At 31.3% G+C, this 15,488-nt stretch overlaps 1 protein-coding gene across 16 annotated transcripts in view; it reads right to left on the bottom strand.

The window, feature by feature from the left end:
- Positions 1-15,488, bottom strand: part of LOC145258715 (nucleoprotein TPR-like) — a 198,587-nt gene that overhangs the window by 82,747 nt on the left and 100,352 nt on the right. For all 16 annotated transcript variants that reach the window (XM_080116631.1, XM_080116632.1, XM_080116640.1 and 13 more), the window contains 4 exons: positions 13,366-13,540; positions 7,926-8,095; positions 6,660-6,754; positions 3,595-3,830 (listed from right to left, as the gene is read on the bottom strand). In XM_080116631.1, coding sequence (XP_079972757.1) covers positions 3,595-3,830; positions 6,660-6,754; positions 7,926-8,095; positions 13,366-13,540 — 676 coding nt within the window. The remainder of the gene's footprint in view (positions 1-3,594; positions 3,831-6,659; positions 6,755-7,925; positions 8,096-13,365; positions 13,541-15,488) is intronic.

The following is a 15,488-nucleotide window of genomic DNA, read 5'->3' as shown; positions in this document are numbered from 1 at the left end:
GTTTGTTTTCAAGTCTTCGCATCTTGTTAATATGATTGACAGTGTATGGTTCCTGGTAGGGTATGCAGAGTGGGACTTCTTTTTTGAGTAGGTAGGAGTGTGTTATAGAGGTATGGCCTATTTGTAGTCTTGTTATTATAACTCCCTCCTTTCTGGTCATTCTTTTGTTTGGTTTCTGTTTTCCTATCATTTCCTTGATTTGGTATAGCTTGTTTTTAGTACAGGAGTTCCACGGCTCTTGCCATGTGTTTCTAATATATTTGTTTATGGTTTGTTTTAGATCGATATGAGGGATCTTATCTCTGGTTGGGGTTAAATTTAATGCTGCCTTTACTGCTTTGTCAGCTCTGTCGTTACCCTTTATGTTGATATGACTGCGTATCCAACAAAAAAAGGAGGTTTTTATCGTTAGGAATGTCATCAAATCTATTTAGGGTTTTGGTTATTATCGGATTCGTTGGTTTCCTGTTTTCCAGTGTTTCAAGTACTGATTTGACATCTGAACAGATAATGAATTGTTTATCTTTAGAAGATTCTATAAGATCAAGTGCCATACCAACTGATACTGATGGATGCTGTGTCTGGTAATCTTTTGATTAGGATTGTTTTGTTGTGTATGGCTGCACATTCAACATTATCTCCATCTTTTGAACCGTCTGTATAAATTGTTGAGTGTTTGGAATATTTATCTTAAATTATTTGGAATTTCTCTTGATATATGATTGGATTGGTTTTTGTTTTAGGATAATTAGGTTTGATATTATTTTTGACTGCTTTGTCAGCCAGGGAGGACATTTAAGTTTTACAGATTCGTGTATTGTTGGAATGTCTATCTGGGCTTTATTTATGGACTAGCGAGGGGTACCCGCCATTGCCCGGGTGTTTGGGGGGGTTAAAAAAAAAAAGTAAGTATGAGGATCAAACCCGAACCGTTGAGGCAAAGTTGTGAAAAAAAAAAAAAAAAACGTGCGATGTTAACCATTGCCCCCACCGCAAGATGCTTACGGAAACGCGTTTGAATTTATTTAATTAGTTGGATTTAGCAGGTGCTCGTTTTAATGAGTTTTTGACTGCGGGATTTCATTTACTGCTGAACGCTTTTTTCCTTGCCCCCAAGATGTTATAGGAAAAAGACTAAGCCACATGCGGCAAGCGACAAATATTGAATATTTATCTTCCCGAAATCGAGCAAATTAAATAGACAAGCGAGCTTCGTTGTTAACTCTGAGATATTACCATTTATATGTGATATAAAAAGTTTTTAAAAGTTGTGAACCGACCGACCGCTTCTCTGAAAGAAGCCTTTTGTAGACACACAGAAAAAGCGAACACACATACATACATTTTCGCTTTTATATTTATAGATTCTTCCATATGTAGGCTAAATGATTTTATAGCATTTTCTTTTCTATCAAAGAGGTTTTTGTATTGGGGTGGAAGACACATTTATAGGCAGGATTAGTTGGACATGAAGCCAATTTTGTATAATATTGTAGTCCTAGTTTTTCTCTTCTAAGTGACAATGAAGGTTCATCTGTTCCTACATATAAGCTTTCCACTGGGGAGGTGGGGAAGGCTCCTAGAGCCAATCTTAGTCCTTGGTGATGTATTGTGTCTAATTCCTTTATGTAGGACTTTCTGCGGATCCATAGATATAGCATCCATAATCCAACTTGGATCTGACAAGGGATCTGTATAATTTAATTATTGAGTCTTTAGCTGCACCCCAGTCTGTATGAGCTAATACTTTTAAGAGTTGGATGGCTTTGTTGCATTTTTGTTTGAGGTATTTAATATGAGGAATGAAAGTTAGCTTTTTATCAAAGATGATGCCCAAATATTTATACTGATCAACTACAGGTATAATTTCATTGTCCAGTTTCAATATTGGGTCATGGTGCATTTTCCAGATTTGGCAGAAATGCATGGCCTTTGTTTTTTTCTTTTGAAAATTTAAACCCACTTTTTTGTTGTCCATTTATTTATTTTGTTTAGACACAGTTTAAATGGCGTTCTATTCTTGGAATATATTTTGCTCTATAACCGATCAGGAAATCATCCACATAGAGGGCACATTCTGTTCCTACATTTATAGGGGCCTAGTGAAATCTGGTTCATTTCTTCAAATAAACATTCTTGGATTTTAGTTTGGTTGTTTTTATTATTTCCTTTCTTAATCATAAGGCTTGGTTTTATGTTTTTGGTGGATTGTTTTCATTCTCAGCCTTGCAGAAAATAATTGAGTTTTACAAAGGAAAACGGTTGTAGTATTACTGGCTGGACTGTTTTAATTTAGGAAGCCAGTAAGGAAGTGGAGGGGGGGCTGTTGTTTTTGTAGAACATATTTAAGTTTTACAAAAGAGAATAGAAAACAAAACAGAAATTCAGCATAGGTGCATTTCGTCTCAGGAAGCCAATAGACAGCCTGATCTGGTAGCACCAGAAATTGTGAAGGAAAAAAAAAATGGTGAAGGAAAAAAAAAATGGTGAAGGAAAAAAAAAATGGTGAAGGAAAAAAAAAATGGTGAAGGAAAAAAAAAATGGTGAAGGAAATAAAAAAATGGTGAAGGAAATAAAAAAATGGTGAAGGAAATAAAAAAATGGTGAAGGAAAAAAAATGGTGAAGGAAAAAAAATGGTGAAGGAAAAAAAAATGGTGAAGGAAAAAAAAATGGTGAAGGAAAAAAAAATGGTGAAGGAAAAAAAATGGTGAAGGAAAAAAAAATGGTGAAGGAAAAAAAAATGGTGAAGGAAAAAAAATGGTGAAGGAAAAAAAAATGGTGATGGAAAAAAAATGGTGAAGGAAAAAAAAATGGTGAAGGAAAAAAAAATGGTGAAGGAAAAAAAAATGGTGAAGGAAAAAAAAATGGTGAAGGAAAAAAAAATGGTGAAGGAAAAAAAATGGTGAAGGAAAAAAAATGGTGAAGGAAAAAAAATGGTGAAGGAAAAAAAATGGTGAAGGAAAAAAAATGGTGAAGGAAAAAAAAATGGTAAAGGAAAAAAAAATGGTGAAGGAAAAAAAATGAAGAAAATATAATGATGAAGAAAATATAATGATGAAGAAAATATAATGATGAAGAAAAAATGAAGAAAAAAGAAAAAAAGAAAAAAAAAAAGAAAAAAGAAAAAATGAAGAAATAAGAAAAAATGAAGAAAAAAGAAAAAATGAAGAAAAGAAAAAATGAAGAAAAAAAATGAAGAAAAAAAAAAAGAAAAAAGAAAAAATGAAGAAAAAAGAAAAAAAGAAAAAAGAAAAAATGAAGAAAAATGAAGAAAAAAGAAAAAATGAAGAAAAATGAAGAAAAAAGAAAAAATGAAGAAAAAAGAAAAAATGAAGAAAAAAGTAAAAATGAAAAGAAAAAATGAAGAAAAAAGAAAAAACTGATGAAAAAAAGAAAAAACTGATGAAAAAAAGAAAAAACTGATGAAAAAAAGAAAAAACTGATGAAAAAAAAAAAACTGATGAAAAAAAGAAAAAATGAAGAAAAGAAAAAAGAAAAGAAAAAAAGAAAACTGATGAAAAAAAGAAAAACTGATGAAAAAATGACTAAAGAAAAAAAATAATGACTGAAGAAAAAAAATTTAATGTGTTTACTTTCATGGCTTTCTTGCGATGTGATTGTGGTTGGCATAACTGTGGCTGTTGGTGTAGTTGCAGAAACGGGAGTGGCAGTTGTCGGGGCAATAGCCATTGGACGAATGCTAGCGGTTGCTTTAGCAGCAGCTGCGGCAGACATCATAGGTTGAGCTGAAGTTTGTCGAACTGAGGCTGGCGTAGTTGAAGTCATTGGACGAATGTTAGCCATCTTAGGTGTTTCACCTACGGGCAGGCTGCAAAAAAATATAAAGAATTAAATAAAAAAAATAAAAAGATCATTCATTCTTTATGACTCAGCAGTTGTGATTCAAGTGTTTACTATTTCCATAAGTTTTAATCAAGAACAAATTCCTTTACATATTTCCTGACCTAAATATGCTTTCCCAAAACACCCAATTAAGATTTTGAGGTTGGTAATATACTTGTAGTTGATCATATTCTTATAGAATAATTTACCAGCTGAATTTCAATTGAGAAACGATATCAAAAAGATTTTTTTTTTTTTTTTTTAGATGGAAATCATTCCAGACGAAGTATAAAGCCATTTTGTAAGGAAAAAAAAATAAACAAAATATAAAATACTTAAAAGTTAAAAACTAGCCAATGAAAAATGTTAGATGGATAGATTCTGATCATAAAAACAGCAATTCTTACAACTTTGTCAGAAACCTTGTTCATAGAATATGAGAACTAAAAGTGAAGAGTTATGAATATGTCGAACGTAAACCCAAGGTTCACTTTCTACTCTTCTTAAAGCTTATACTACAAACTAAGAATTTTACAAAGAACATAAACTATGAATTAGATTTATAAAGCAACACTTGCAAATTATTAAACTTAAAGTTAAAAATTAGATGCATCCAAATTGAACTATGGATGGGTAATTTGAATTCTTAATAAAATTAGTTTTATTTTTTTGTTTTTTTTAACAAAAATGAAAATGATCCAATTTAGTCATATTTATAAACAAGTTACTTTTATAACATACTAACAGGAAGATCAGACGTTGCTCGAGATTGAATGAAGATAACTATATTACTTTATAGTTACCCCCTCCTATCGTTTCATCCCCTAATATAGTTGGAAGCAACTAAAATATTGCAAAACTGTGGATTAGTACCTCGTGCATATGGTTTAAATTGCATTAAAATTTGATGTACGTATTTCAAGTTTAAAGGGATATTCTATCCCCATAGGTCAATATGAGGTGGAGCCACATAAATATTCAGCCCCACTTCCATTGTCTTTACCAGATATTATATGTACAATATAAATTTCATCAAAATAGGGTATATTTTAATTTTTTTTTTAAAGTTCAGCTCCCTTAGGAATTCTAGATTCTCACTGAAGCATTCTGGAAAATTTTACATAAGAATACATGGCTTTCATTTAGAGTCAAACTTTTTTGTTTACAAAGCCATTCGTCGGAAATGACGTCAGACAAATTTGAAGCTACGGATGACCAACAATGTATATCGTGTAGCTTTTCTTTAAAAACGCAAATACAAAAATAGAAGTTTTATTCAAACAGTCTTTATTTGAACTTTTATAATAAAAATGTTTATGAACTGTTTTTTTTTGTTTTGTTTTAATATCAAACATCAGGTGTCGGTCAGTTTTTTTTTTTTTTTTTTTTTTTTTTTTACATCAAACAAAAATATAACTGTTATAAAAAATATTTATAAACCGTTTTCTCAATGAGATTTTGTTTATAAATATTTACGAACTGCCTATTTTTATGTTTGATGAGAAAAAAAAATTACCAACACCTGCTGTTTGATTAAAAAATTAACAGTGTATAAGCATTTTTATTGTAAAGGTTATGATTTTGTTAAAAAAGTTCAAATAAAAATTGTTTAAACAAAACTATTTTTATATTTGCTTAAACAAATTTAATTAAAAATAAAAAAAGATACATTATCTACAATACAAGTCATCTGCATTTTAAAATTTGTCTGACGTCACTTCTGCCAAATGGCTTTGTAAACAAAGAAGTATGACTTAACAAAAGCCAAATACACTTGGATTTTATGTAGAGTCTCTACCCTTTCTTTCTATAGAGAATGCAAACTTCATACACATTGTGTTAATATATTTTTATAAAAGTTTAAAGAATATCTTAACTGCTTTCTTTACTTACAGAGGTTTTCAAAAATGTTATTCTTTCCAGATATTATTACCAACAATATATTAAAATTGTTAATCTTCAAATTGAAATAAATATTTACTTTTGGTGCTTGTGCACAATAGTGAATTTTGAAACAAAGCGTTTCAGGTGAAAATATTACATACTCACATATCATGTCAAAATTAGTATAAATTCCAAAAATTATGAAAAATGATCTAGTAGATACGCTAGATCTAGTTTTTACAAAAATCATCCACAATAACGGTCCAATCTGTTATATTTTGAAATAATGGATTATCAAATTGATTGCAATTACCTCCCCCTGGATTATGAGTTTTCCATATTAAAACAAATCAATAAACCTGATGAATTTTCATTTTTACTTGTAATTATTTTTCTACCAGATCATTTTTCGTAATTTTTTGAATTAATACTAATTTTGACACAACACACAAGTCTAGTTTTCACTTAAAAGGCATTGGTTTCGAAATCCACAAGCACCTTTTATTTCACTCCTGATTAAAAAATGTATTTTAAAAAAAAGTGCATTTCAAATTCTTCCATTGAGATTCCATAATTTTACTTTTTGCAGGAGTTTTAAAAAAAGAAAGTGCATTTTTCTGACAAAGGAAACATTTTATCAAATCTATAGAGATGTAAGGGTTTTTACCTAAACATTACTATTCAAACCACACAAATGTAAGAAAATAACTGGATTATTTAAAAAAGATGTTTTTCAACAACGGTTGTCAAAAGAAAAGAATCCTTATAAACAAGTAAACTTACAGCAGGGGTCAAATATAATACTTCCTAATTTCCAGAAAAAAAAAATCATTTAATGCTGTCAAATCTTTTGCTATCACATATTTACAGTATGAAACATGGTTGGGGGGGGGGGCACCTTCTGCTAATTCTATACATTTTCACAGCTTACCTCAACCTATCTGCAGATACAGCGGGTGTTGCGGCCCTAGATACTGAGGGTTGTTGCTTCTGCTTCACCTCCAACTGTTTCTGCATTTGCTGCACCTGAAATGTACAAGGGTTAATAAAAAATTTACTCTAAACAAAGATTTATTTGTGTATTTATTTACTCGCCTTCCCACAACAGCAGAGTTAGACACAAGGTAGTTCTTTTAATGTGGAGAAAATCCAGCTTTCATAATGGGGCACTCTGGATTGGAGAAAAAAATTTAAACAGTCTTAGTCTAAGTAAAAATTATTTTTAAAATTGTATTACCAAAAAAAAAAAAATAAATAAATAAATAAAGTAAACAGTTATTTGCCTAACACGATTCAAGTTTCATTATATTTAATCAAGGGTTAATAAAAATATAAAAAAAAAATTTGGTGCTTGTCAGGAGAGATGAAAGTTCTGTTTCTTTCAATCTTATTTTAAGCAAAAACAATATTATTTAATTGCCATATCAAAAATAGTAATATATCCAAAAATTACAAAAATTCATTGGTAGAAAATTATTTGTAGCTAAAAGTAATTTTTGGAGAAAATTGCCTTTTTCTTAGATGTTTTAATATAGATCAAGATTTCACACAGAGAGGACTCTGAACGTATATTTTAGATGACATTATAATGGCATCCAACTTTTGTACCCTATAGTGATAGACTTTTAAAATTAAAAACAATAGCAGTTGTTCTACTCAATTTTCCCAATTTTTTAATATATCACTATTTTCAATATTACAATTAAGTAATATTGTTTTTGCTTAAAATGACATTTAAAACAAAAAAAAATGTAAAAAAAAAAGAAAAAAAAAAAGATTGATTTGTCACATCTCTCTGTGCCTAAATCTAAACGCAGATACCATGAACAAAGCTCCTTTCCTAGAACTGCCTGCATGAGGAACACTGTTCCACTGGCCTGCTTCCAGACTGATTACAATGTGGTAGCTTTCAAGTCTAATGTAAACAAATTCTTGTTGAACCATCTCCTTAAATAATCAAATTCTACCTAATCCATTAATAATTACTAAACTACCAACTCACATTCATTAACCCTTATCTTCAAGTGACCTTGATAAGTGTTGACCCCTTGTATAAAAAGAAAAAGCACAACATTTTTTTAATTCAACTTTAAAAAAATTGAAAATAAATTAAAAAATTTCTTTTTTAAATAGACTATTAACCTTAGTTTAAAAAAAGTTATCAAGAAAATACAAACTTTGAAAATTGAAAACTCACTTTAGCTTGCAATTCAGCATTTTCCTTCTGAAGTCGATCGAGCACTGGTTTCATATCACCGACGGGTGCCGCACTTGCACATTGTCTGGATTCTTCAAGTTCTCTTTCTAAATTACTAATACGACCCTCATACTGAGATTTTATAGTATTTTCTCTTAAGACACTTTCAGCTGGAAAAGAGAAAATAAAAAAACAATTCTTAAACGGTGTACATTTTATATGCAGATTTTGCTATAAAAATGCTATTTAAAATTAAAAAAAAACAAAAAAAACATCACAGACTGATGAAAACATCAAAATATATTGAAACTTTCTAAAGTGCTTTTTTTATTATAATTTAATCAATTATCAGTTAAATTATCAGTAAAATATGATAATAGTCAGCTAACCTACTTCATAACTTCTGGTATGTCTGCTACCGGAAACAGTGACAAGGCAAATCAGTTCTTTTGCTTTTTTTTTTTTTTTTTTTTCTCTTATCTATATTTCCCTGTGCAGGTACTCTTTATTATGTTTTTCCAATTGTTCTTTTTTTTATTTTACAATCATTGAAGTTTTTTCAATCTTATTTTAATGAAGAATTATTAAAATTAGTTTTATTATTGAAGAATTATTGAATGCACTCTTTGTGCTCTTTTTTTTTGAGAATTATTGAAGACATGTTTAAAAATTTTAATTAAGAATTATTGAAAACACTTTTGCACTCAATTTTATTTTTATACTTTCATAAACATATTTATTATATATATGTTTTAATTTTATAAACATTTCTTATAAAATTTTAAATAAATCAAGCTGTGTGTGCGCGGTCCCCCTTTTGTGCTGCATGTGAGATGACGACAAAAAATAGTGAAGAAATGATGAATATGAGAAGTGTGAAGGACCAACATTGACTTCACATTTTCACCAAGTTTCAGAAAAATCTAATGGATGCGGCAAAAGTTATAGGATATAAAGTGTCATTTTTTGCAATTTTGGGGCATTTGTGACCCCTTTTCAGCTCCTGGGGACGCCGAATTCCAGTGAAAATGGACAAATGATGCAGTTTCATGCCTTAAGATATGTATATTTGAATTCAGCACCATGGAAAACTACTATATAGACATACATATCAAGTTCTTGAGTAATATGAAAAAAGAGCTCCAAAAACGCATGTTTTTCTAGCCCTAAAAGTCCCAGAGGGATGAGAACCAGAATTTTGCCAGAGTTACCCATACTGGATTTATATTAAGAACAATGGGCTCCACATTTTGGCAAAGTTTTAAAAAAAAAATCTAACAGATGGATCAAAAGTTATGGGGCAAAATGGGCCATTTTTTTACCTCTTGAGCCCCTGAGAGCGCTACGGGAATTTTTGTTTAAAAAAAAAAAAAAAAAAAAAAAATTTATTTTTATCGTGCACAGCGATTTAATGAAACACAATTTGTGGCAAAATTTCAGGAAAAACTAATTAATGGACAGTTATCTGGCAATAGTCTGGATTAACAGACATACGGAAGCCACTGAAAACATAGATCCCTCTCCGATAAATCAGGGGACCAATAAAAATATTTTATCATTTAAATTTGTTATTAAAAGTGCAAATAAAAACTAATTATGTTATTTTTATCTGTATAACTAGCTGAACGTCCGACGTTGCTCGGTCGTACAATGCGTTTAAACATATTTTAATTTATGCAGATTGCACATTATTATAGAATCAATCCTCTGTTGAATACTATTTTTTTTTTTTTTTTTTTTTTTTTACATAGTGATCACCACTTATCAAGGCCCGGAAGCCACTCAGGGATAAGGGTTATTGCAAGTACATTACGTTAGTGTGGAGATTTGATGAAGGGTTTAATTAAGGGGGGGCAGTTCATTAGGAATTTGTTAACATTGGACTTGAAGACATCCAAGTTGTAGTCCAGAGGGAAGCAGGCAGACGGAACAGAGTTCCACAGGCGTGCAGTTCTAAGAAAGAAGCTTTGTTCATGGAATCCGCGTTTTGATTTAGGCACAGATATAAAGTGGGGGAAATTTTTCACAGTGGATTCAGCTAGACGGGTGTTTTTTGTGAAAGATTGGCGAGGGGAGACCAGAGATTGGAGTTCAGACGAGCACCTGCCATGGAAATAACGATAAAACAAGGATAGGCTCGCAACGTCTCTTCTGTAGGAGAGAGGTTGCAGAGTAGAGAAAAGGGCATCTCCCACTAAGCCACGAAGTCTATTTTGTACTCTGTCAAGGCAGGATAGGCTGTTTTTAGCAGCTCCTGCCCAGATATGGCAACAGTATTCCATCCGTGGACGTACTTGGCTTTTATATAGATAGAGAATTACATCAGTAGTGAGATATCTTCTGGAGCGGTAGAAGGATCCCACCATCTTTCCAGCAACCTTGGCAACAGACTTGATGTACGTGTTCCATTTCAGATCAGGAGTAAAGGTCAAACCCAGAAGCTTGTCAAAACACGGGGCCTCACCCAGACGAGAGCCATCCATCACAATTGATGCCAGCTGGGGATCAGAGCGTTGATGATGTAAGGATAGGAGTTATAGGAGATATATTATGAGGAATAATTTGATTGGTGGACTAATTCACAAAAAATACATAAAATGTAAATAATGATAATGTCATTCATCAAATTTGGGCTTGACGATGAATGCACTGGAAAAGTCACTTCTAATTAATGTTTAGTTTTAAAATATGTAAACAAAGAAATGATTTGCGGTGATTTTAAATAGTACCTTTTTTATTTTAAATTGAACTCATTAACCAGAAAAAATTAAAATAAAATGGTGAGGTACACCCGAGCTTGAACATCAAATCTATTTTTTTTTCTAACAAGAAATTAGAGATTTTATTATCTTCCTTGCTTATTCAACCTAAAATTTTCCCCTGTAAAAGTTCTTTTTTATCTATAAGAAAGAAACTATTTTTAGGATCGGATTTTTTCGATTTTCAATACTTATCAAATTTCTGTATAAAATATACCTAAGAACACCGCCAGACATAAATTACCTTTGTGTGAAATTTGATAAAGATAGGTTCCGAAACGGCTGAGCCTATTAGGAAGGAATTTTTTTTTTTTTTTTCTCTCTCTCACACACACACACACACACACACACACACACACACACACACACACACACACACACACACACACACACACACACACACTTTTATATAATTTGTATAATTTTGTTAATTTTTATTGTATACTTTTCAATAATATTCTTTTTTATTTTATTTCAATAAATCACTTCACAATAGAAATACTGAATAAAAATGAAAAAACTGATTTGCCCTGTCACTAATTCCGGTAGCAAACACAGTGGAAATTAATATGTTAGCTGACTATAACCAAATATACAATTAAAATTTAATTATAAAAATCACACGAGTCATATGCAAGGAAAGCACTTCAAATATATGGTAGACAATAGAAGTATTTAAATAAGTATAATGTTTCTTTTGAAAACCAACAAAAAAACTATCAAATTAAATGATGCAAAGATTCATAATCTTTGCTTAATTCATTATCACACATTGTCCTTTATGGACCAGAAGAATTAACAAGATTTCAGAAACATTTGTATTTTTCATATAATATATATAGGCAGTCATAAAGATTAGCATCTCAAATATTACAGCTACTCTGATATGTATGCAACACTGGGGTCTCAGTTTTTAAGTATACTCTGTAAATCTAGAGTGGAAGGATATGTAGACACATGCGCTTTTAAATCTAACATGCATTATTCAAACCGTACATATATACATATGTTCACCTTTAAATAATGCACAGGTTATCTGCCCTGTTGTAATTCTCGTTTTGCCCAACAGGTGACGTTCTCTATTTCTTGTACCGTTTCTCTCTCGCTCTGTCTCTCTCTCTCCATTCAAGATATCGACCTGACAACACGCTTCTTTTTTCTAGTCTCGCCTTGACAGCCGTGCATTCTTTCAAGGTAGGAATGAAAATTCAACAAATCTATACACACGTATGCTTAGATTAACTCTTGTATAAGAATGAATACTCGTTATATCTTAAACTCTTACATACACAAGAACTCTCGTATACACACACATATGTGCATGTACACAAACACATTCTATATTATACAATAGTTCTGTGTAAATAATTATTCTCTGTAAATATGTAATCCTGCTTTAGCATGCTTCATTTCAGTGTCTTAAATGTACTCGTAACATGTGCTATTGTTTTCATCATGCTGTATGATCTGTAAACAACGACCTTCTATCCTTTTAGTAATTGAACACGCAACCTTCTCGATAACCTGTTCCTCAATGCAGCCTACCAAGTGGAGACTCCAGCCTACCAAACAGCTCCTAGATACAATCTATTTTATCTATTATTCAATCAAATTTGTTTTTGTAAATAGTCCTTATTACCAACCCACATTTATTTATTTGATATAAAGAATACTCTATCCTATAAAATCAAGTAAACATTTGAAAAGTAATTTTAGTATCAAGTAATATTGTTTTAACAAACAATTATTAGTAACAAATTAAAGAAAAGAAAATTAGGGAACTAATAGACTGTCAAAATTGCAATGATCCCAAATGAACAGTAGGCAGCTTTCACTATTTCCTAAATGTAACTTAAAAACATTAGCTAAGATATAGAAAGACATTTCTCTAGAGTTTATCTCTTTTTTCAGTTTTTTATTTTTTTTTTTTGTAAAGATTAAAGATATTTTTTCTTTAAATTCTCAAACATCTAGATTAAGATGGAGGACTTTGTATAAATTCAAATATCCATTTTTTATTTATCTTTTCCATTAGTTATTATCAACAAAGTAGAGGAAAAAAAATCATCTTTTATAATAAACATAAAAAAGTAAAAGTGGTTGACATAGTCAAGGGGAAACCCAGAGGTTACTGTTTCATTAGTGCTGGGATAATTAATTGGAATCAGAAAAAAAAAAAAAAAAAATGTGCCTCTTTTCCAATGCTAAGAACGATTCTTTTTTTTTTTTTTTAATTTACTTAAAACTTAATTTAATTTTTCATTATAAAATGATAGATATTAATGGAGAGTAAAACTAAAATCTGTAGATCACACCCTCACAAGTGTCTTATATAATACAGGGTGAGTCACGGGAAATGGATGTTCAGAGTTTTGTTTTTCTTACAAAAACATCCGCTTCCTGTGACTCACTGTATATGCACATATTACATATGTTTTGGCAGTAATCTGAAAATAAAAATAATTCTATAGCTGAATAGAGAGATTTTAGAAGTATCAGAATCGGTAATTGTATCGGAATTCAAAAGTAAATTTCTATATTTGAGCATCAAACCCAATTCTTAATTATTCAAATATATATTTATGGGTAAAAAGTAAATCCAAATAGTTATTTTAAAGAATCACTTGTAACATATCAAATTTTCATAAAAATAAAAAAAGACTGATACAGTTGTTACTTACATTTCGTTTTCTCAGCCTCTTCCAACAATCTCTTCTGTTCTGCTACTTCAGTTGTCAACCTTTCCAATTGTTCCTTTTGAACGGTAATCTTAGCTTTGGCACTTTGAAACACATTCTTAGATTTCAACTGGTTGTTCTCCAGTTCTGTAATCTTGGCTTTCAGATCGGTGATTTCCTGGAGAGAAATTTCAAGAGAGATACATCATAAAATAGCTTTGACAAGGATAAAACATGCAGAAAATAATAACTAAAATAAATCTAGAAATAGAAAATATGATTAAAAATATAAGGAAACATGGACATAAGATATAAATAGGAGACACAGTCTTATTTGAACTTGAAGTAATCTCAACATTATCCATGGAAACAATTATAACTCAAAAATTATCTGATCATTAAGATCTGTGATTTTGGAGAGTAGTTCCTGTTATCAAAGAACATCTGATCCATGCATCAAATTTGGAAAAATTTCCAGTTCAAATTCATAAAAATTTTGATGTTGAACTTGTCAAGGTCAAAGTTACAAGATTGAGGGCAGGTAGTTCTATTTACATTTAGTGGATTGGCTCGAAGCGTCCTTCTCCTTCAGGTCCACACATTCTACATGGCCATATTGATTCAATTCAATAAATGCCTTCTCCAACTTAAGATGAAGAGAACACCTTGAAGGGCTGCTAAACCAAACCAATCTGTACAATGACAATATCATGAATGCCATTCCTCAAACACCTGTTAATGAATCTCTTGGCAGAATATCAAGCCTCCAAGAAGTTAATGAAACAGTAAAATCCTTGAAGAACAACAGGGTCCCTGAACTTGATCATATCCCAGCTGAAATCTTTATGACTAGTAGAAGCCTCTTGCTGACTCGACTGTATCAAAATCTGAGTAGACCAAAGAATTCCAATTGACTGATGAGGCCGTCGTCAAGATCTATAAGAGGAAGGGTATCTCTCTCCTTTCTTTGGCTAGAAGGTCCTTGCTCATGTGCTGAGAAGCTACCCCTCTCCAGTCACTGAAACAGTTCTCCAAGAAACTTAAGCTGGCTTTCACATAGCACATGAAATTCTCATTAATACATTATCTCTTCAAGTTTCCAATAGGATTCACAAGTTCCAATTCTTCAGGGATTAGACTTGCAAGGCCATGAGTGGTCAACAGACCTTTAAGCTTACCTGCCCTTTCATTCTTCTTTATCCTGACCTCTCACTATTACCCTGATAGAGGGAAGTTCTTCATCCCCTTGGGCTGTTCTTCAAAATTATAAATACATTTTCTAAATTTGCATTAACCACAATTTCTTTGTATAATCATTATCAAAATTTAAATCACAGGGAATTGCCTTTTGGCAGTTAATTAATCATCAATACTCACTTCCTGGCCTTCTCTCACAGATGTGTGGTCCTTCTGTTTATTCACCTCTGATTTAGTTACTTTTAATAAAAAAATATTTTCAGTTCGGCACATTTCAGATTTGTTTATTCTTTATACAAATAAGTAATTAACCTCAATGGCCAGTGTTGAATTTGGTCTGACATACTTCCTTTGTTTAAACGCCATTTTAATATCAACTCTACCATGTATTCATTCAAATTATCATGAGTTTAATTTGTTTTGTGAATAATCAAGGCAGATAGCTCATATACTACTCATGCCTAGGACAACAGCATATTCTTTTCATTGTTTTGACTATCGAGTGTGTATCCGTTGATATCTTATATGCTTTTATATAGAATGATGTGGTTCTCAGTAGATTAACTGTGTCTAACTGTGTTGGATATATACTCGAGAGTCAAAACAATAATAAAAATATTCTGTTGTCTTAACCCTACTCATTACCAGCTAGTGGGGCGACTCTCGACTCAATACTCGCTGATAAATGTCATTGCTTTTTATTATAACACCAGTCATTCCTGTTCCCCTTTCCTATCATTCTTGTAATTAATTTGGAAGCAAGTTTTTGCTTTTTTTTTTTTTTTTTTTTTAACCAAAACTGAGTGCAAGCTGGCCTTGACTCTTTCAATCTGACAGTACTGTCACACTGCCTCTACTGAATTCTGCAGATCCCCTAGCACCATTTTATCCCCAATATACAAATTTGGACATGATGCAGGATCATCCCC

The sequence above is a fragment of the Euprymna scolopes genome, chromosome 3, assembly GCF_053919585.1.
Source record: "Euprymna scolopes isolate OS-2025 chromosome 3, ASM5391958v1, whole genome shotgun sequence".
NCBI lineage: Eukaryota > Metazoa > Mollusca > Cephalopoda > Sepiida > Sepiolidae > Euprymna > Euprymna scolopes.
Note: the sequence above shows the minus strand (reverse complement) of the source record. Positions and strands in the feature narration are given on the sequence as shown.